General features: G+C 41.4%; 1 protein-coding gene across 4 annotated transcripts in view; it reads left to right on the plus strand.

The window, feature by feature from the left end:
- CACNA2D1 (calcium voltage-gated channel auxiliary subunit alpha2delta 1) overlaps positions 1-10,079 on the plus strand; it is a 385,544-nt gene extending 375,465 nt beyond the window's left edge. For all 4 annotated transcript variants that reach the window (XM_077935727.1, XM_077935728.1, XM_077935729.1 and 1 more), the window contains one exon: positions 3,110-10,079. In XM_077935727.1, the coding sequence (XP_077791853.1) occupies positions 3,110-3,146 (37 nt within the window). In that variant the 3' untranslated portion in view covers positions 3,147-10,079. The remainder of the gene's footprint in view (positions 1-3,109) is intronic.
- The last annotated feature ends 12,868 nt before the right edge of the window (positions 10,080-22,947 follow it).

A 22,947-nucleotide genomic window follows, 5' to 3' on the forward strand; every position in this document is an offset into this window, starting at 1 on the left:
ATACTGGATTTTATAAAAATGTATATTCTTAATCACTCCTAAGATATTTTGCCAATACATTTTCAGCCTTTTGTGTCTCCACCATGTGTGAAGATAGGTGGCATCCACTCAACGATATCTTACACAATTCCCAGACAGCATACATTTTTGTTAATTTGGGAGGTTTAAGTTTTCTAGAAGTCTTCTCTCAAAAATATGTGTAAAGAATAGCTATGATGAAACTTGCATATATAATTCCAATGTTCTTCTAACTTGAGCATCTCCAGAACTCTTTCTCATTACCTGATTATATATTGCTTCATTTTATTAACAGTAGAATCCATACATTTAGATAACAGGCTCCTATAAAATTTCATATTCATCACCAAATGTTCAAACTCAGTTAACAGCTTGGTAGTATAATCTTAGTAAATAAATTTCTGTGTTTAAGGTACTAAAGGAGGAGGAGGATTTTTTTATCAGTTGAGGAAAGACCAATTGGTCTTTGTTTAGTTTCATGAAAGAAGCTCTGCTACAGCATGACACAACCCAGACACAAAGAGGGGGAGAGGGAGCCAAACTAAACAACCCTAAAAGTTCAGTATATCATCTGATCTTATTCCAGATAGGGTTGTGTGCCAAATAGAATGCAACATTTTCCTGATGGCTTTATTAACTGGTACCCTCATTATTGTGGGACGCGGGTGGCGCTGTGGTCTAAATCACTGAGCCTAGGGCTTGCCAATCAGAAGGTCAGCGGTTCGAATCCCCACGATGGGGTGAGCTCCTGTTGTTCAGTCCCAACTCCTGTCAACCTAGCAGTTTGAAAGCACATCAATGTGCAAGTAGATAAATCAGTACCGCTCCAGCGGGAAGCTAAATGGCGTTTCCGTGCGCTGCTCTGGTTCGCCAGAAGCGGCTTAGTCATGCTGGCCACATGACCTGGAAAAACTGTCTGCGGACAAATGTCAGCTCCCTCAGCCAGCGAGATGAGTGCGGCAACCCCAGAGTCATCTGCGACTAGACTTAATTACATTACCTGCATTATTGAAATAAAGTAAATACCCAAGTATTTGGTTTTGGAAAGTGTGTGTGGGGGGAGCAAACATATGGATGGTGTCCCAGTGGCTTAAATGGCAGCTCCAACCTTCCGGTGTTAAAGGCAGAACTCAAAGACTTGAGACTCAGGTCCAGTGTCAAATACTTCATCTCCATCACTCAGCTGCTCTGAAACCCTGGCCCAACCAAGGTTGGAATTCCAAGCTTGGAATGGCCAAAAGCAGAAGTATTGGCATTCTGGAAAGTGGCTTGGATTCAAAGGATCCTAAGCTGTCCTGGTCTCCTGAGGGGAAATGTAGACATGTTTCTGAAGATAAAATATCCAGGGCTCCTGAAATATGATCTAGTTTTAGTAAAAGGGTTGCCAACCTTTCTGGGCCAGTGGGTACATTTGGAATTCTGAGAAAGTGCTGTGGGTGCCAGTCAAAAGGCGACTGCTGTGGGGGTGGGGCATGGCATAACACAAAATGGCTGTTAACTTCTAAAAGAAGAGAAAGTGAAAGGAACACAAAATGGAGCAGGTACCCCCCTCCATCAATGGGGAGAACAGACTTACATCAACCGCCACCAAAAGCAGAGAGAGAGAGAGAGAGAGAGAGAGAGAGAGAGAGAGAGAGAGAGATACAAGCCAGGAAAAGTAAACAATCTTTTAAATCAACCAACCTGTCCAATGATAATTAGCAGGTCTATCATGACCTCTGCATTGATTATAAGCTATTACAATTTTGGACAATTCTGCCCAATTATCTTGTAATTTTGACTGTGTTCTGTAAAAAAATAGGGAGGGGGAGAAAAAGATACAATATGTTGGTTTTTATTAACCTAAGCATTTCCCATTCTGTAAAGAACCAACCACAATTCTTTCTGCAACCAAATGATTGCTGCTAATAATTTAACTAACCTATAAAACAGCACTCCCAAGTTCAATTTATTCCTTTTAGGTAGACTTAGACAAATATATTTGAGTCCCATTGGATGACTGGGAAAAGAAGCTGTTCTTGGTACCATTACTGGTTGGTTTGAGTTGGACCAATGCAGGCTAGGAAAGCCCAATGGCAGGTTCAGATGAATCAATCAAAGCCTTTGAGGCTTGTGCAAGTTGCCAACTAAATTGAATAAAACCAGAAAGATCTGAAAAGTGAGTTGTGCACCCAGTTATTGAGTCCGTTTCATTATCACGTGACCAGGGACACCAGAAATCCCAATATGATGTGAGGTTAGGGGCTGCCCTTAACTCAACATTAAAGCACTTACTTGGAAGACATTACGTCCCAGGTTTAATCCTTGACATTGCCTGTTGAAAAGGATGGGAGGAGCATCTACCTGAATGTCAAAGAGTCACCACCAGCAAGACAACACTGGAACAAATGGGCCAGTGGTCTGATGGTGTAAGCCAGAGTCATATGATGTAATTGCTTCCAAACCGGCAATGACTGAATTAAATATGTGTTTACAAACTGACAAATGGCAACAGTAACAACTAAACTGCACTTGTTATTTTTAAGAACACAAGTTCTTTATTAATTGAATGTACTTGCATACTGTACATGTGGTAAGCTACAAGAATGACCCTGTGAAAGTGTTTTGCTGTGGTAAGGTGTGTAATGTGATTGTGTTCTATTAACATTTCCATGCAGATTAAAATATGTATGTGTTGACTTCTGTCGGGGGGGGGGGGGGGAGTGTGACAAAAATCACTCTTCCAAGTAAGTCAAAGACCCTTTTCATATAACTACAAGTTGAATGGTGACAAACAGCTGCATTTTGGCACCTTGAATGGTGACAAAACTGAGTTTAGGCAGTCACCACCAATACCAGGGGCTGAGCCCATGTGTCAGAGCACTTCGGCACACATGTTAATGATCTGACTTTACCCTTCCTAGGGTAAAGAGCTGCTCATTTTGAATACAAATACTTTAGTGAACCTGTTAAAAGTTTGGTCCCCATGTGGGCCACCTCTGTGAGGATGAAACACACGAGTCATCACATGGTGAGAGAGCTATTGGAACTGGCTAGTAATTTCAGCTAATACTGACAAATCTCTTTATTTCTTTTTCTTTTTTGCCTACAGGAGGATGCATCAGACTGTGGTGGGGTCTCTGGATTGAGCCCATCACTATGGTCTATGGTAGGAATTCAGCTTATCCTGCTCTGGCTGTTATCTGGCAGCAGACACTGCCAGTTATGACCCTGTTAAAACCAAAACCTGCGTAATAAATCAAGATCCTGCCAAAATGTTAGCCCACCATTTCATTTGGAAAAGGAGGGTCCGTCTGCTCAGACCGCAGATCAATGGCAATGCCCATTACTTGATATATTCTTTGGGAAAGACTCTGAAGGCACCCATCGTGACTGCATGTTGGCGTGTCAGATCTGTAAACGTGTGTGAATGCTGCATCATCTAGGCCATTGGAACTGAATTCTCTATGTGCTTTATTGAAGAATTGCGGTTTCTGTGCTTTTGAAGACTTTTCTGTAAAAAGGGCTCCCCTTTGAAAGGTGATGACATGGTTTCGGTTAATTTGACCTGAGTTTTCAATTGGTTGCACTCTTTTTTCTTTAACATGAATGCTTTGTAAGGGGGAGAAGGAAACCCGGCCATTTCCTTAGCACTCTCATTTAGTGTACTGATGTTTTAATGTCTGCTTTCAATATCACTTGTGTCCAGAATGCAAAATAGACTTTGATCCAGAGTTGTTTCAGACTGGCTAGACCTCTACGGAGATTCAACATGACTTAAAATGCCTTATGACGAATGATCCCCCCCCCCCCCGCCAAAATTAGTCTAAAAGGCTGGCCAGCTTGAGTAGGTTCATGAAATGAATACAATTTTTTAAAAGGCAAAAATGAAACAACATAATGTCTAAGTAGAAGGGTTATTGAGAATGTCATCCTTCGGCAGAAAATGTGGTTTTCATCCCAAATTTGGTGTCCATTTCCTCATTGCACAGTTGTTGATGTCCACATCAAGGTTCCTCTTCTCAGAAAAATGACTTACTGCTAGCCAAGTCCTCCAAAATGTTCAGACACAAAGTTTGTGAATAAAAATGTCTTCGTGAATATTGAGCGTTGGTTTCCAAGGGTATTTTGCATGATGTTGAAGCTGCTACTTTTGCTGTTTCTTTCAGTTTGGTTTGTTTCCTTTATTCTTTTGATGGTAGACTATAGGTTTTGGGATTTTTTGTTTTTGTTTTTTTGAAAAGGTAACTGAGTGATTCTTTTGTTGTGTGAGAAACCAAATATTGCAATGTGATGCAATTTGATCTTAAGTTATATATTGTTAAACAGATATCTGAATATACTGTGCAATGTAAAAGTGGAAAGGGGGTATGGTACATTTATCTGTCTGCACAAATAAGGAAAAGATGGGTTTTATGCAGGTGAAAACACCTAAAATTCTATCTACAGGTGTTTTAAATAAATGAAATCAAATTACAGGCATTTAGTTTTGAAGAGCATGTATGCTCAGATTTGTATCTGGTAGATTCTTGTTTGTTTCCATTGCAGTTAGTATCTACCTATTAGTACCTATAAAGCATTCACCTTTTTATTATTTTACAGTTAAAATGTGCTGAATTCAACTAAAACTGTGCTGAATTTTACTAAAACAGTAGCAAAACCTGAACAAATGGGGAGCCTTGAATCTGTATGTATGTTCAATGATACTTGATTGTCAATAATAAAAAATACTGTTTTTATACAAACCTGGTGATGAATCGGATAGGTGAAGGAAAATAACAGTAAAGAATATTGTAGATGCAGGATGAAATATGTTCTCACCCTCATATATTTCAGAACTAACCAGTATTGCAAGACAGCTAAACCAATGAATGTTTAACTTTACTGATATTGTAGAAATCTGCTAACAGCTGCAGTGTACTATTTACTTTGTATAAGAAACCCCACTTTTTTATTTTAAAAAAATGTAATATAATAGTGCTGTTAAATGACTCTCATCTAATGTTGAGTCCAAACTTCTATGAAAATTATTGGGAATGCATTCATATGCAATGACAGTTTTTTTAAAACAACAACAACACCCAATCCATATTTATATATGGATTTAAAGTTTCTGGTTTTAGTCTTGTCCAACATTGAATTATTTTCTTCTTAAGTACCCTTGCTTCTAGCTTTACTATGAAAATCAGAGATTATAGAAGAGCAACATCACGAGCACAGGTCTTTAACAGCTTGTTTGTAAAGTCATGTGGTTGTAAATAAAAGGAACAGTTTCAATGGATTTGTAGGAAGCAGTTGTGTAATCCCAAGGAAACATGAAAATGGTGGAAAGAAAATAACTCAGGAGAGTCTCATTCTGCTGCACTTTTGTTGCCTTTACCCAATTATCATCAGAGCCAGAATGATTAGCTTATCTCAACTAATAATCTCTTTATGAAGAAGACACTCACGAGGCAGGAAAGTTTGTTTGGCAAGTATTCATTTGCATCTTAGTTTCAAACACACACACACACACCAACAGGTGGCAGTTAAGTATTATGTTTTCATTATTATTTTTCTGAAATGTATTAGGAGTAAAATTGCAACGTTGTTGGAGTGAATTCGACCTCATCTTGCTAGGAGCTTATTGTGCCTTGGATGGTTAGACTAGTGGGAAGAGCTGCATCTTATGAATTCCTCTGCTGGATCAGGCCATTTGTCCACCTGCTTCAGCTTTCCGCCTAACAATGGCTGGGCACAGGTGTTTAAGAGAACTTGACCAGAGCATGAGGGATACAACAATCCCTCTTCTTAATTCCCAAGATTTTAGTAGTGAAAATCATCTCGGCCCAGCATCGGAAGGTCCCCTAAAAGAGCTCACAAAGAAATCCCCTATTTAGGTACAATCTCTTAGGGTGCTGAGACAATTGGCTGGGATAACATCAGCATGAAGAAGCTCATGAATTTAAAAATGGTGCAGAACGAGCCACCAACTGGCCAGCAGACAGCTGTCAAAAAAAGGCAAAAGAGAGAGTGGCCTTAAAAAGAGAGAGAGAGGATTTAGTGCATTTCATAACATCCCATAAGCACTATGTTGACACAAACATTAGATGCAGCCCTAGTGAATATAGAGGGCCATTTATCAAGTGATAAGTTATAGCATGACAGTAAGCACTGGTAAGACAATTGGTAGATGTAATTGTGTTAAGTATAGAGAAGAATTTTAGCAAAGGTTGTGTGTACACTGGCAGTTTATTCTGGCATTGTTATTCAGTATTCACTCACTTTTTATGGTAGATCCAGATGTTCACTATCAGCTCCTTGCATTCTGGTATTTCTGTATTATTCTCCCACCTTTTTTCAGTCCTGCTTTAGGGCAAACATTTTTATTATTTTAAGCATACATGCAACGTCAGCAGCTAGTGTGGACCAACAAAACACTACGGAGGTATTTTAGGGCTACTGTGACTTTCATTAGAAGCCACAACATCCTGCTGGTACTGCCTCTAACTGTTTCCTGTTCAGTGAAACTGGGAGATTCATTGTTCCTTAATCAATCACCTCTTGTTCCCTGCAAGGGGGGCAGATTAATCAGTGGCTTTCTCTCATTATTCTTATCTTTTAAAATTACACAATAGAGAAGAAAACGAATGAAAGAAACTACTTGTAAACTTTCTGAACTAATTGAAGAGAAATCCATCAGTAATGCCATGGCTGCACTGAACAGGAATCAAGTAGAGGCAGAAGCTTCTAACTAATGCTGCAGGGGACTTCTGCTGAGAGGGATCTTAGTCATGGGAATGGGTCTTGGAGGATAATCTAGTGATGGCATTTCTAGCGGAAAAGGAAGGTTTCAGTGGCTGTGGAAGCAGCCAACAATTTTTAACTGATCAGAAACCTGTTGCAAATTCTCTTTACTATTTGTTAAGATGATCCCGGCTTGCTTGCACAGTGCTTAAATGTAATTTGCTTCATACTCGGTGGAGAATAGGAGAATCCTGACAAACATATCTGAGAAATTAGAATAGAAGAACTGATAGTTTACACAAACAGGAGCAAGCACCTTCTTACTGTCAAACACATTCATATGTGTACACAGTCCAGGAAAGAGCTAGTTCTTGATTTGTATTAAAACAATGTTTAAAAGAATGTCCACTATGTCTTAGAGCAGGGGTCAGCAAACCTTTTCAGCAGGGGGCCAGTCCACTGTCCCTCAGACCTTGGGGGGGGGGCTGGACTATATTTTGGAAAAAATAATAATGAACGAATTCCTGTGCCCCAGAAATAACCCAGAGATGCATTTTAAATAAAAGGACACATTCTACTCATGAAAAAACAAGCTGATTCCCGGACCGTCCACGGGCTGGATTGAGAAGGCAATTGGGCCGGATCCGGCCCCTGGGCCTTAGTTTGCCTACCCATATCTTAGACTTAGAGGCCCATCAATGACCTTCTGTTAGTGAAGCCCCTCTAGCCTATCAAAGCTTTTCTCCCTAGCAGCCTTGTGTGGCTCTCATGTGACAAGGCAGCCAAGGGCCAGTCAGCCCAGCTGGAAAGGGGATAGCAGCTCAGCCCATCTGGGTGAGGCCTGTTTCCTTTGTCACCTATTGTAACATTCCTGGCAAACTAACACGTAGTTTGACATCAGTGAAAAAAGGCAAAGCTTTCACTTTGGCCCTACGTAATATTCATAACGTTCAGTTGCTGGATTTTGTCTGGTGGTTTGCAGAAAACTTTTTCTTTTTTGCTGATAGTATGCAAATAGTATCCAGTTGTTTAATGTTTAAACAATGCAGAGTGTGTGTGTGTGTGTGTGTGTGTGTGTGTGTGTGTGTGTGACACACATACATATTAAGGGGGGAACTTACCATGACATTGTAAATGTCTCTCACAGTATGAATAGTGGAAGGACAGGTCTTAGAAATAATTTATGTGCTAAAAGGGAGTAACTTGCAAATCGTCCTTGCAGCCTCTCCTACAAGACTTGGCTATTGCACGCTGGTCCTGCTCTGGGGCTTCTCATAGGCATCTGTTTGGCCACTGTGAGACTAGGATACTGGACTAGATGGGCCTGATCCAGCCAGCTCTTCTTATGTTCTTAACAATCCCTTTTCATAGTAATTGGCTTGGGAAGCACAGGTTATAAAAATATATATTGTAAAAGCGAAAAATGAAAAAGTTAATATATGTTTGAAAATGTTTAGCTGCACCAAGGGATATGGAGAAGCTCTTTGAACTGTTTTCATTTCTGCATTAACCATGAAGCCCCGCTGCATTAACCAACAACAAATGAGTCAAGGCATTCTAGTTTTGCCCTTTTTGAAAAAGGAAAAGCGAGAACAGCTCGCAGATTGAATGGTTTAGCTGCTATCCCCCTGTACCCCCATTAGAACAACCAGCATTACTGCCAAAACACTGAGTGTGGTCCATATTTGTACCAGGTTTTCAACATGACATATACTTCATGGGTTTGACTGAGGAATATTATTATTTTTAGGTCTTGTACCTTTAAAGACTTTAGTATGATCTCTTTATGTGTTTCTAATGCGTGAGGCTTTATTGCTTAAACTTGACAAGGAAAACAGTGTTGCTGCCATTTGTAAGTTTTCGTATACTATTCCTTTTACTGACTTTAAGCACTGGCCTTACTGCATTCAAATAGGCAGTATCCCGTTTTTAAGTGACCTTTGCAACCCAAGTGTTACTTGCTATTTTAAACTTTGCAGTATCTTTGAAAGGACATGGAGATCTCTCATTCCATTCTGCATTGAAGCTTAGAAAAAGTAGGCTCAGCTTTAATGTTTCCAGAAGTCTGCTTTTACATGTTATTTATACTTTAAAGGGGTGTGGAGATGCACTGCTGGCCTCACCCCAACATTGAGAGCATGATTAGCCGCACGCCTGACATCCCTGGGTCTGCAGTAGGGAAACCTATATATGTAGCTCTCTGCACTCAAACTGATTGTACAGAGGTCTACTTGCATCAGATTCCCAACTGCAGTTGTCCACACTCAACCTGTGGGTCAGGCTAGTCAATGTGCACTAGATCTGGGGCAGTGCCTGCATCTGGGTCCTGGACCCCTTAGATGGGCTGAGCCCGCCTTTCACATAAATCACACATGAATGCATCTGTTTTGGTGTTATTGCTGCTTCTCTGTGCTCAACTCCCATGTTGTGTCAGTACTTCCCACACTGGTGGGATTGCAAAACTGGTGTTTGGAAATACCATTGTAATCCAGGCAATTCGTCTGATCTGGAACTTCAGACATTATTAGTGGTGCAATGTGGAAGGTGACCACAGAGTGGTGACAAACATGTAGGAAAGGAAATGTTTTAACTGAGCCATCTTGCAATGTCCAACCAAACTAGCACATCCAAAGAGTGATAACACCATTGCTCAGAGTCCTCTGTTGTATTTGAAATATCTTCACACACACACATGAGGCAACTGAACCACATGCTTAATATAAAGTTTACTGTGATCTCCAGACCTGTAGCACTGGCCAAGGTTCTGGGTTGCTAGTTTGTTTTGTTTTCTTTCATACCACAATGTTAATATTGTTAATATCAGCTGTAGACTATTGTAAAAAAAAAGCGTTCAAAAAGTGTCCAGAGTTTCAGAAGTTGGCTGCTGCCTGCTATCAGCAATTTGGTTATCTATCACTCTATGTGTTCTATAACACAGAAGTCACATTTTGGAAAAGTATTTATTTTGCTAAAAATAAAGTGCTGCCATCTCACTAAAATGCTAAATGGATTTGCAATTCAGATCTAACAAAGCTATCCAATTGTCTTAAGCTTTATGGGATATCATGCTTAGGGAGCTATTTTTATTGAAATGTTAAATATACAGTCTAGCAAAAAAAAAAAAAAAGATGGAGGGAAATGCTCTGAAGTGGACAGATAGAACTTTTCTCCCTTTTATTGTGTTCTCTTGACACTTTTGTGAATTTGAGAAGCCTGGAATAAGGAACAAATGCAAAACATTTTGTAAAAATTTGTACAATACTGTTATAAAAAATTTATAATCCTGAAAATTGTTGTGTTTAATTATTGTGGAATAAACAGTATATTCAGAATAAAAGTTTATCATTTGAAATCAAGTACTGTTCTTGTGTTACTTTTCTAAAAATGGGTCCAGTCAGCAGAGATAGTGAATGGCCATTATCATTTTTATGAATAATTTCTACTCAGAATTCCTACACATTAAAATTGAAGTATCATATACACAAAGAGCACACAAAAAGCTGACAAAAGCTGAGCAGGTTGAAGGTGTTCCCAAACATCATTTTTAGCCGTGTTGTCGGTGTGGGTGCCCTTCCTTTGGATCCATCTCCTTATGCCCCCAGCACCTATCAGGAAGGGGCCCTCAGGTAATGATTCCCCCGTCGGGGCCCCAGTGGCGCCTCTGCTGTCCTGCAACACCTGCCGCGCCAAAAGGGATGAGTGGGCTTGTTCTCTTATAATGGCAATGGTGTCTACCAGAACTGAGTTCCAGCTGAAAAATCAAAGTTGTGATTGGTCATATTCAGAGTGCAATCAGAAGGACCTTACAGAGAAGATTGGACTGCGTCTATGGCAGTGAAGCAGAAGAAATATTGCAGGAGACTTAATCAGATTCCAAATCCTGGGAATCCTGAAATTATATGGCCATTTTGTGGCGGTGGGGGGGGGAGAATATACTGAAACTGAGCTTATTCCATTGGAAATCAAGAAGAGGCTCCAGGATGCAGTCAGGCTTGGCTGCCCGTGTGCTGATAATATACTGCTACTGAGTCCTATACTCTTCACTTTCTTTTCTGCCTGATCAGACGTCTTAAAAAAATGTTTTTGTTAATTTTTGGAAAGGAAAAAACAAACAAGATCAGACATTAAAGCGTGAGAGAGGCACAAAACTGAAGCTGACCTCATGTATTGAAGCAGGTTTAGAGATTTATTTTTAATGTAAGAGAGAGCTGTCAAAACATGTGCTGGGAACTGCTGCTGACCTAACCTCTTGGCAGCTGAGTCTCTGCAAGCACACCAGAAGAGCCCGTCCGGCACTCTTCCTAGTGCTTTTGCCAACCTTCCTGCCGCCTTGCCCCTCCTCTCCCTGGTAAACAACAGCAGCGTTGGAGCTGTCAGGAGGTCAGGGGAGCCCACCGCTGCCACTACGCTGCCTGCTTCTGAGGGCTGTTCTCTGGTCTCTGGTCTCTGTTCTCTGGCTCCAGCTCTGTGTCTTCTGCTTTCCCCAAGTTGAGTGAGGTGGGATGCCTGTTCTCCCCTTTAGGTTTCCTCCTGCACAATCTAGATCCCTGCATGAGCAGAATTCTTAACTTCTGAAGAGGGAAGCTGCCTCTATGCAGAGTTCCCTCCCCCATCTGTCCCTCTCATAAAACTGCAACCATGTGAGGCTTAAAACCTGACTGGAGCTGCAGAGAAAGAATGATCAAGAACTATGATCTTATTATGCCCAGTTATTGCACGCCAGATGAGCACAGAACCCCAACTTTTGCCTCTACGCTTAATGTCACCTACCATAGGAGCCAACTCCTAGAGGCCGAAGGATCTTCGCCCTCCCCCTAAAATATTTGAGGGGGCGGGGAGGCCCCTAGTTGATGCACATTGCCATTAAAATGTTGTGTGTGATCAATTGTGCAAGGGGGATTTACCTGGGCCCCTCCAATATTTTATTCAAGTTGGCACCGCTGCTGCCCACTAAGGGCCCAATCAACATTTTGTTTGGTTGTCTGCCTGGAACTTCAAAAGGAGGAAGAGAGGTGGTGTCCAGGGACCTGAGAGGCTGCAATACCTGGCTGGTGTGCTGCTATTGGTCAAGTGGATCACAGTGGCCTCACCAGGGTTCAGCGGCTCCTGTTTGCTTTTATTCTTCGTTTTAGGACTCCTTAGCAAAATCTGTCTGCCTCCAGAAGAATCCCGTTTTAAAGATTTCATTGTATTGCCTATAGATAAAAGTTGCCCATTGTGTCACTTTTCTAATCCGAAATGGTTTCAAATGTCTCTGGCTCTCCCCTCTGTGGAATTATCTTGGGAGTAGGAAAGGTGGAACAACGGAGTAGCCCAAGATAGGTATCTTTATTGTTTCCAGAAGACGCTGACTCATGCAAATTGATATCTTATTCCTATAACTTTTGTGAAAACCTTAAAAAAAACAAAACCATTTTAGTGCATTACCAAACTGTAAAACTATGCTTCCCTGGAGTAACTGGCTTTTATGATGGCTTTCAAAATTCCTGCACCTTCAGCTGAAAATAAAAACCCACCTGATGTCTATAGCTCCACTATAGGGTTGAAATGATTTCATTTTACAACAGATTCTCTGCAGCAAACACACACTCTATCTCCAGTGCGAGTTCTTGATGTCTTGCAAGCCTCTGCTGCTGTCTGCAGGGATACTTCCTGGCTTCCCACAGCACATCCCCTTCCCAATCAAGGCCCAGGCACGTTCCATTCAATTTTCATTGACAGTATTATTCACTGTTTGCCAAAGCAAAGTCCTAGAAGTGAAATACATGATCAAAGCCACAACCAACGATTCTGGAAATCAGTGACTTTAGAGCATCTGGTTATAACTTTGGGAAGTAATGTAATCTGTAGCATTGTAGGCAGATGTCTACTGAAAACACAGGGTGGGCTAACTTCTTTTTAAGCTTCAAAAGGTTATTTCCGAGACAACGAAACTTCATGAACCAAACTCTTACAGATTCCCAAGGTTATATATATTCAGCCTAGGCCTGTATGGAATTGAGGCAAAACATATGCTGAAGAAAAGGAAAGAAAAGAAATCTTAGTCATCTGAATGTTTCTCAAGTGACTTCAGTAGTCTTTTGTCTTGTGGTCTAAGATACAAGATTAATGCTTTTGAGGTCATTCATCTTGGGCTATCATATTGTTGGTACCAATCAAAAGAAAATGTATTAATTTAAAACATAGAAGATCCTGAAATGTCCCTTTATGTTCCTAATCAACTTTTTATTTTGTTCTGTGGATACCGCAATGTTCTTTTGTGGCTATGGCCGATAGCTGACACAAATAAAGTGTCATTCATTCATTCATTTCTAAAAAGCATCTGTAATATATAAAGTAAGACACACTGTTCTTATCAGGTTTTCTGATGCTTGGCCTTGTTATAGCCTGGGCATACCTAAAATGAGTTTTATCTATGTTTTGACAAAAGGGAGTATAGATTGAATAGCCTTCAGTTGCAGTGTATACTAAACTTACACTAGGTGTTATGCTGCTTGTTTAGTTGCCACTGAAAAACCTCTTCTGCATCTATGTAGCTCACTACATGGTTTGGCCTTATTGCATGGGAAATCTTCATGCTAAGCGTGTCATCATCAGCCCAGCAGTGACCAGCACACTGATTCAGAGGCTGAAGTGTCACTGGCTATGGAGCCAGACTGGGTTCTTGTCTCTGAGCTTGGTGCTAGGGCACATTGAACCTTAGGCTCTGAAAAGCATGCCACAGCATCTAGGACCCATAGAATCAGAGCCAGGAGCCTCACAAGCACTGTCCCTTAAGTCTGGGCATTCACGTGCCCAGTCCAGCTCAGTACCTTTCCAATCCAGCAGTTCAGGGGGCACACTAGGCCAGAAGAACCGAGTGCATCCCACAGGACCTCACCAGCTCAGCGGTGCAGGCAGCATACCAGGCAGGAAGTCACAGAATGGAGATGTGTTTGTCTTCAAGCCAGAAGGTTGACTATTAAGGTGCTCAATGTGAATCCTAGAAAAGTTATCCTGAAAACAGAGGCTCACGGGGCCTCAGTTCATGTCCAACATTTGTTGGGAAAAGTTGCTACCTAGAAGCTCTCCTTGGTGCTGTAACAACAACTGGCTTGTGTTGCTGCCTTGCCCAATGGGCTTCTCCATGGGGCCAGAACAGGACATACAGTAGCAGCCCTGTGGAAGCTGGAGCACCAGCTGCTTGAGGTGAGCAGTGAATGGTGGCAGAATCAATTGGGCATTGAAAGGTAGTATAATGTGCTGAATGTGTGTACCAAATTTAATTCTAAGATATCTGTGCTCTATGGAGTTATCACATTACAAATGTGCATAAGGAATAATAATAATAATAATTTTTATTTATACCCCGCCCTCCCCAGCCAAGGCCGGGCTCAGAATGACAAATGGAGGCATTGAAACAAAGGCCTCACTGTGCTTTTTGAAGATGAAAATCCAAATAGATATTAATATGTTATAATTTATTTTATTACTTCAGGTGCATGGTTGTAAGACTTAAGGCTAGTTCATAAGGTTCAGCTCTGAGGGCCTTCTGGCGGTTCCCTCACTGCGAGAAGCAAAGCTACAGGGAACCGGGCAGAGGGCCTTCTTGCTAGTGGCGCCCACCCTGTGGAACGCCCTCCCATCAGATGTCAAAGAGAACAACAACTACCTGACATTTAGAAGACATATGAAGGCAGCCCTGTTTAGGGAAGTTTTTAATGTGTGACATTTTAATGTATTTTAAATCTTTGTTGGAAGCCACCCAGAGTGGCTGGGGAAACCCAGCCAGATGGACAGGATTAATAATAATAATAATAATAATAATAATAATAATAATATTGTACATTATTAGTGTACAGCTCCCACAAGTATGATTCCTGGTTTTGTGTACATATACTATTCCAACTCATGCAGCTTCTAAGGGACAGGTGAAGATTTTACAGCCAAAAGATGGGCTAGAAATATACAAATTAATAACATCTAGACGATCTGTAATTCACACATTTGCCCAAGCTGCCCCTTTTCGGCAGCACAAATACATGACATGACACAAATGACATGTAACACAAAGGTCCACACCTAACCAAGTATAGCAACGTTAAGAAACCTTTGTCTAGTTTGATCTTGCTTCACCTTTGTTTATGCTCACAATGAAATGCTTTCAGGATGCTTCAAAGAACATGCACACAGTAAAATGCTTACCACTTCATTCAAGGTAGAATTTATTTTGCTGACATATCATTCATTTGGTATGTTTTTCAATGCCAACACTGGACTGGTGGGTGGGAAGAGACAGAGGCAGGCAGGTGGTCCTAATTGTATGGAGCAATCTATAATAAAAAACACATGCAAGTTTCTTTCTCACAATTAAAAGAAAAAGATGAGAGTCAAAGGAACCCCTGTTTGCATTATCCAGTATATAGCAAAACCAGAAATTAAACTGCTGTTTGAAAGATTAAGACATTGCAAGTCTGATATGGCACATTCTAGTCTAATGAGTCCTGGAGGAAAGCATGTGAATTAAATAGATATTGAAATACAGGATGAAAGCTGAAACCATTTCACAAAAGAACCCATTTACTTATTTCTCTTCCCATTAATATTATAGAAAAGAAAAACAGTTGACCCAGTTCCCATTCCTGCCTAAGTCAAGTCACCAATTCATAATGACCGAGAATCAGGAGAGTCATACATTCTGAGCTGAAGGGAATTGGAGATGTTGGCTTAGGATCAGCAACGAAAGCTGAAAAATAAAAATAAATGACTAAAGCATGAAATAAAAAATAGCATACTGTATGCAAACTTCTGGCAGCTGCACTATGCATTCAACTGTGAATATACTCTGCTCAGATGGACTCATTCAGAGAAATACAACAGGCTTCTTACCATTATTCTAGTCACATTAAAATGTTCTTTAAGAATGTTTACCTGTGGGTACTAAGTCAATTAACATCTTTTTGGTTTATGTTTGACTCTCAGCATAATCCTGAGATAATCCTGGGGAGGGGGCTTTGCAGTGTGAGATCCACTGCAGCAGAGATGTTGACGTAATCCCTTCCCATGACAGCATGGCCACACTTGTGGGGAAGGGCAACTCTAGGGTGCGAAGGAGCTGCATCAAGACCCCAAGGAAAGACAAAGAAGAAGTCCTAGACTAGGTTGCTTTATTAAAACAACTTCAAAATCTGTCAGGAGTGATCCAGCAGTAAATCACACAGTGAAAGTTGGAGTTAACTCTTTTTAGCAAAAGCACAATCTGTGCAGTCTTGGTGAAGTGTCAGGCCTAATGAGCGCAGCAACTCATCCCTGGTAGGTCTTGCCCCCAGGAAGCAGTTGCTAAGACTAAAGGCCCTGCCTCCCCACAGATGCTCCCCTCCTCTCCAGCAATCAGAGTCTGTGTCTGCAGCCACTCTCTCCTCCACCCTTTCCATGCCTCTTCTGACAAGCGGGGGAGGGGAGCTTGTCACAGCCTGACTCTTCACCAGCCTGACTCATTGCTGCCTCTTGACCTCCCTCATCCCATTCAGATTCTGACTTTGGACTCCTCTCTGCCACAGACTCCCCCGGCTCACTAAGCCATGTTGCCTCCTCAGCTTCTGAGACCTCCTCTTCCCAGTCTTCTCCTTCTTCTCGTTCTGACCACTCATCCTCATCCTCCCTGGCCTCTGAACCTTCTTCCCTTGGTGTTTCTCCAGCTGGTTCCTCCCACCATTCCTCTGTGTCCAACCAGTCATAGACGGCATCACACAGGTGAACAGAGAGAAAGGACTAAAAGCAGAGGCGTTTCTATGTATTTAAAAACCCAGGGCAAAAGCTCAATATGCAATTTTGCAAACAATTTTCATATGCTAATTTGTATACAAATATAAATTTATACCAGGTGTGGCCTCCAGATGTCCCTGCATGATTCCCATTAGCCCCAGCAAGCTGGCCAATGGTCAGGGTTCATGGAGATTGTTGAAGGCTAGAGAAGCCCCATGCCCTAGTTAGACCTCTTAGCAAACTTAGATGGTGGGTAGTGCTTTGCAGAGTGCCTATCTTTAAACAGCAGGAAAGGGCAGGAAACCTAAGATCCAGAGCTCAGGTCTGCTGCCCACCCCCAGGCCACTCACTAACAATGGCCCTGCATACCAGAATATGCCACGGCTACCTGATCGGGTCCAGTTTCTCTTGAAAATGCCTAGAGTCCTGTACCCCCTGGCATGCGTACCTTCTGTTTGGTTGTAAGAAAGTACCTGTTATTTAGAACCAGGTGTATTAGTGCCATATGCCGGAGCAGGGTGAGTTATGTTGGGTCAAAGTCTAGATAATAGAGGTGCTTGGGGAGCAGCAGCAGACAAAAGAGGTTTTCCAAAAAACAGAGTTGAGAAAGTAAACAAAAGGACCATTTGATGGGTAGCTCCTGAAGGGTGCTTTGAGTAGAGATGCATCCAAAGAGTCTGCTCAATGGATTGCTTCAGCTTTCCGGAGAAAGGTAGGGGAGTTCCAGTGGGAATTGCTTTTCTGCCCAAGACAAGGCTTTATAGAGACCACAGGATATTGGAGGGTAGAAAATGGGAACATTAAGGCTAGTAGCTTGCCTTGCAGTAGTCTATATATTTTGCAGTTTTGAGCTTTATAATGCCTAGGTCATAACGACCTTTCCAACAATTACAATTCAAGCAATTATAATTAAAATTAAAAAATCCTTGCTAAATAAAAGCAAGACCAAACTAAAATTAAAAAATCCTTGCTAAATAAAAGCAAGACCAAACTAATGACAAAGAATATAGATTTAACCACAATTGAAGAACTAAAACAACAAACAGAGATAGAGGTGGCTAGAAAGGTGAAATATTTAGGAATATGGATAACCCCAAAAAATATAGAATTATTTAAGAATAACTATGAAGTGGTATGGAAAGAGATTAAAAGGGACTTGGTGACGTGGGGAAAGTTGAAACTATCTTTTTGGGGCAGGATAGCCATAATCAAGATGAATGTACTGCCGAGAATGTTGTTTTTGTTTCAGAATATTCCGGTAATTAAAGGTACAGGGATATTTAAAGAGTGGCAAAGAGAGGTCTCGAAGTATGTGTGGCAGGGCAAGAGGCCAAGGATCCAGTTTAAATTATTGACAGAGGCAAAAGAAAGGGGGGGATTCGCACTCCCAGATTTGAAATTATACTATGAGGCAGCGTGTCTATGCTGGATAAAACCATGGATAAAATTAGAAAATAAAGAACTCTTGGATCTGGAGGGCCACGACAATAGATTTGGGTGGCATGCGTATTTATGCTACGAGAAGAAGAAGGTACACAAGGGATTTGGAAGCCATATATTCAGAGGCCCTCTAATAGAAGTTTGGGAGAGGAACAGATTTTTACTGGAACCCAAGGTTCCGCACTGGATGTCCCCACTAGAAGCCACAAGTATTAAAAAAATTAACATGAGTGATAAATGGATTACTTATGAACAATTGTTAATTAAAGAAGGGGAGAAGTGGAAATTAAAACCCTATGATCAGGTTAAGGAAAAGGAAAAGGTGTTTGATTGGTTACACTATCTCCAAATAAACGAAGTGGCTAGGAAAGATATTAAAGACAGAGGATACATAGGAAAAGAGTCAAAATTCCAGATGGAGATAATAAATAATGACTATAAAATCTTATCAAAAATGTACAATCAGCTGCTAGAGTGGAACTTAATAGACGAGGAAGTAAAGTCGGTAATGATACACTGGGCAAGGGACTTTGGCTATAACATCTATTATGAAGAATGGGAGAAATTATGGAGAAAAAATCTTAAATTCACTGCATGTGTAACTTTGAAGGAAAATTTAATGAAGATGCTATATCGGTGGTATATTACCCCTGCGAAATTAGCAAAAATGTATAAAGTATGTAATAAATGCTGGAAATGCAGGGAAGAAGAGGGAACCTTCTACCACATGTGGTGGGATTGTAAAAGGGTTAAGGGTTTCTGGGAAGAGGTGTATACGGAAATGAAAAAAAATTTAAAATGTTCTTTTGGGAAAAAACCAGAAGCCTTTTTATTAGGTTTATCAGGAAAGGAGATTAAGAACAAAGACTGCAAATTCTTCCAATATGCTACAACTGCAGCAAGAGTGTTACTTGCCCAGAATTGGAAACAACAGAAGATACCGACAATTGAGGAGTGGAGAGAGAAACTACTAAATTATGCGGAACTAGATAGATTGACGGGAAAAATTAGATATTTAAAAGATCAAAGGTTTATAGAGGATTGGGGAAGATTTGTGGAGTATCTGGATAAATTAAGTGAGGGACAAATAACGCTAGTAGGGTTTAAAAGAACTCTGTGAGAATAGCAGGGCTATTGTCGAAAGGAAAAGGGTGGAAAGGAATGAAACAATGTCAATAGATAGTAGGAGATGCGAAAGTATGTGTTAGATAGACAACGAAAGATTTGCGGAGAGGTCGAAGGAAGTCTTAAGAATGAATTTGTAGAATTATCTGAAACTGTTTGTTTAATTTTGTTTGTTTATGTTGAAATAATAAAAATTATGCGGGGGAAAAAAATAAAATTAAAAAATCCATGAGAGGGGGAAAGCCAGGGGCTACTTCTTCATATGAGGACCTGCATTCTGATGAATTTGTTGCTCTCAACCCCTATGTAAGGTCAGATATCATCTTGGTCCTTGTCTTTCGGCACTAGACCTGTGGAAACACTTGCACAAAAGGAACCACTTTGTTCCTTTAACACAGTCCAGACAGGAAGAGTTGTTTGTATCAATGCACTTCCTGTGAAACCTTAACCTGTTCTCAGAAGGGGTTGTTTCTTAGAAATCTCAGTTATGAAGTCAAAGCCAGGAGATTTCCTGCTTTTTAAAGAACAATCTCTGCAAATTGCCATTGGAGCTATGACACGTGTTTCCAGGGGATAGTACCGAGATAATAAGGAACAGGAACTCTATTGGCTCTATTGCCAAGATCTTGTCTTCTGTATAGCGTAACTGGTAAATTATGCCATTGATCAGACCATAATTTAAAAGTAATATAATTTTTAATTAGATGATATGCTTCTACTTAAACTTAGTAATGCTTCTGTTTCAGCTTTGTGGCCAATATTGCATCTCCATTTATACTTGTCAAGCAGTCATCTTTACTTATCTTTTTATTTCTTCTTTGTGGGTTTGGGTGCAGGAGATATAAAACTAGAATACGTGGTTTCTTCTGGAAGCCACCCAATCCAACTACAGACTTCTAAATATTGTTATTTTACAAGTTAACAACCCACTGGTCTTAGTTTACCATTGGAGAATTTGCCAGGGAATACCACGGAAATGCCAAATGTGTACGCTTTCCATTTTACAGTAATAATTTGCAACATCCCGGTTTATAATGTGGCAATCCCTCATCTCTGGGGTTCCCTAAAATACTGGCATAGAATGATTTATAGTTATTTATGACTGGAAATAGCTGTGTTGCCAAGAAAGAAAGAAAAGTGATTTTAAAAATGACAAGAAAAAGAAGTTTGAGGGCAAAGATTGGGAAATAATAAAACTAGCTATGCCACAGTGCAGTTCCCTTCCAATACATCCAATGGTGTCTTCTGTGCTGTTTTACAGCATGCATAGCAGTCACGTTACAGAAGTTAGTCAGACAGGAGAAATCACCACTCAGGTGAGCAGCATAATGCCTCAAGAAGAAGAAGCACATGGAAGCTCCTCTATTGCAAAATCCACCCTGACCTAATAACTGAAGAACCTGCAGCAATTGTTTGCATGTCCGCGTTTTAAGATATTTATTTTTCCATGCACACACACCAGTAGATCTTTGGTAATGTAATGCTTCATGAGCTTCCTAGCTGCTTCCAGTTAAACCTTACATGAGGTTTACTCCTCTTTGAGTCCCACGTGTCCCCCAAATCCCTTGCACATCTCTATGCATGAGATTGCTGCTGAAACCTTCACTCTTTCATTCTAGAGGTTCTCTTCATCATAGGGCACCCTCTGTATCAGATGTTCTATGTTTTTCTAGTCTATGGCCTACCATTAACCCCCAAAATCTTCAACATCCTCCTGCCTTTGCCTGTTTACTCCCAGGAAGGAAGTACTGGGCAATTAGCCTTTCGCTGGATAACCCTTTCCCTGGTGTCTTCCCTTTCGTTATCACCAGTGCTTTTCTTCTAGGAAAAGGGCGTTGAAACTGCGTACCCTTCGGTACCTCCAGGGGGGGAAAGCACTGGTTATCAAACACACTTGGGATTATTTCACACTCCTGAAATTTCCCTCAGTCTTTTTAATTTATCTCTCCTCCAGCTCTGTGCTTGACTCAACAGACTTCTCCTTCCCTGCTACCCTAGTAGCCTGGTCCCCTCGCCCCTCCCCCCATACACACGTCTAGCTTTCATTTTCGTGTTTCTTCACATATACATATACTACTAAAAGCACATTCTGGTTTTCTCTCTCTCAGTCACATTTCTCTGGAATCTTTCATACCTTCACACATCCGTGCATCACCTTGCACCTTCATCTCCTCTCTCTTTTCATCCTGTCACTTATTCTGCTGCTTTGCACTCATTTTCTATTTCTCCGATGTCTCTCTCGTTTAATGAGCCTTGCGACCCACCGCTGCTGCTCCACCCACGGTTCCTCTAACCTCTCATCACAGCATCCAAAGTGTCCCTCTGCTGGCACCTGGGTTCTGAGCGGTGCCCCTCAACATGGGAAGGCAGTGAGCTCTCTTCTCCTCACACCTTCCTACCACGAATTCCTTCAACAGCACATCTGGCAGCATTCTTCACAATGCTATTCACATTTGGTGTCACTCAGGGATTAGCAGTTCATCACACAAAGGGCCTCGGTCCAGGGTTCAGCAACGTCTCCTCAAAATTTACACTGTCCTCCTTAGCAGCCAAGCCCTACGGATGCATATGTTCCTACAGTCCTAAAATGGGACTGCAGATTCTCTTCAGCAAAATCAGTATCTCAGGACTTTTCTTTCTTGGGAACTTGCAGGCTGTGCTTTGACATAATGATAGATTATGGCTTTATGTTACAAGACTGAGCCCAGGCAAACTTTGGGGTTCATGTGTTCCCTTTCTCTCTTTGCTGCAGTTGCAAGGAGGAAACAAGAAACTCTGCCACCTTTATTCATATTTCTAATAAAAGCAATTTAACACTATGTCCTAACACCAAATTATGGCAAATCTTAACCATGATTTACTGAAACAAATCCAGCTTCAAACCCTGGTTTGTTTCAGTAAGTTTTTGTTTTTAAGGCTAACTACACCTCGTCCAAAAAATGCAGCTATCCTTCAAAATTTAACCTTGCGTGGCGATTCCCGCCCCCTCCTGCAGATGGAATAAATAAAGACACCGGACACCAGAATTTAGGTTAATGGGCGAAAAATGGCCACAACTTTATTGGTTACAGGTAAGAGTGGTATTGGCTTTAGACATTGGTCCTATCAGACTATCCAGTATGAGAACTGGAAAGGGTTAACTCCAGCAGGGGGAGCCCCTGAGATGCACATCCCTAGGCACTCCCCGAGGGGTCACTGCTCAGGGGCGCGCTTTAGGCCCTAGCCTCCATAGGTTTCGGACGAGGCAACGCCCCCCGGAATCCTTTATCGGACTACCCTTGAATATTTGGGGGGAGGTGATGGTGTTCCTCCCCCCAACTCATTTGCATAATAATACCCCTGCCAATGCCTAACCGCCCAAACCAAAGGTGTTGTGACGTTTTGCTACAAGGTAGGCGAAAAAACCAAGTGGCTTCCAAAATACTGCCAATTAGCCAAATGGAAAAACTCCTACCAGGCCCCTTGCGGCGACCAGCCAAAGCCCATAGCAAAGTCCAAATGAGAACCTAGAGGGTGGGTGGGTGGGAAACTGCAGCTGGCTGAAAGAAAAGAAAGGGGCGAGCACGGGCTGCCCCGACCTTAAATGAACTCTCCTAAGCTCGCCCTCGTCGCCAGCCGATTGGCTGGCGTGGTGAATGATGACTCCCAGGATTCCCAAGTCCCGCGGGGCTGAGCTAGCCCCGCGAGGGTGTAGGTGGGGCGTGAGCCCGCAACCCCCCCTCCTTATGTCGGGAGTGGCTTTGTCCAAATTTTGCAATATAGTCCTTCAGCCAGGTTACTGTGTACAAAATGCATTTGCTCAGGTAAAAGGTGTGTAAAAATGCATATATTAGTGAAAATTATGTGCAAAAATAGTATTGTGTTAAGGGGAAATTGCTTTGCGAAATTATGCATATTCGTTGGAATTCACACTAA

The sequence above is a fragment of the Podarcis muralis genome, chromosome 10 (assembly GCF_964188315.1).
Source record: "Podarcis muralis chromosome 10, rPodMur119.hap1.1, whole genome shotgun sequence".
NCBI classification, from domain to species: Eukaryota; Metazoa; Chordata; class Lepidosauria; order Squamata; family Lacertidae; genus Podarcis; species Podarcis muralis.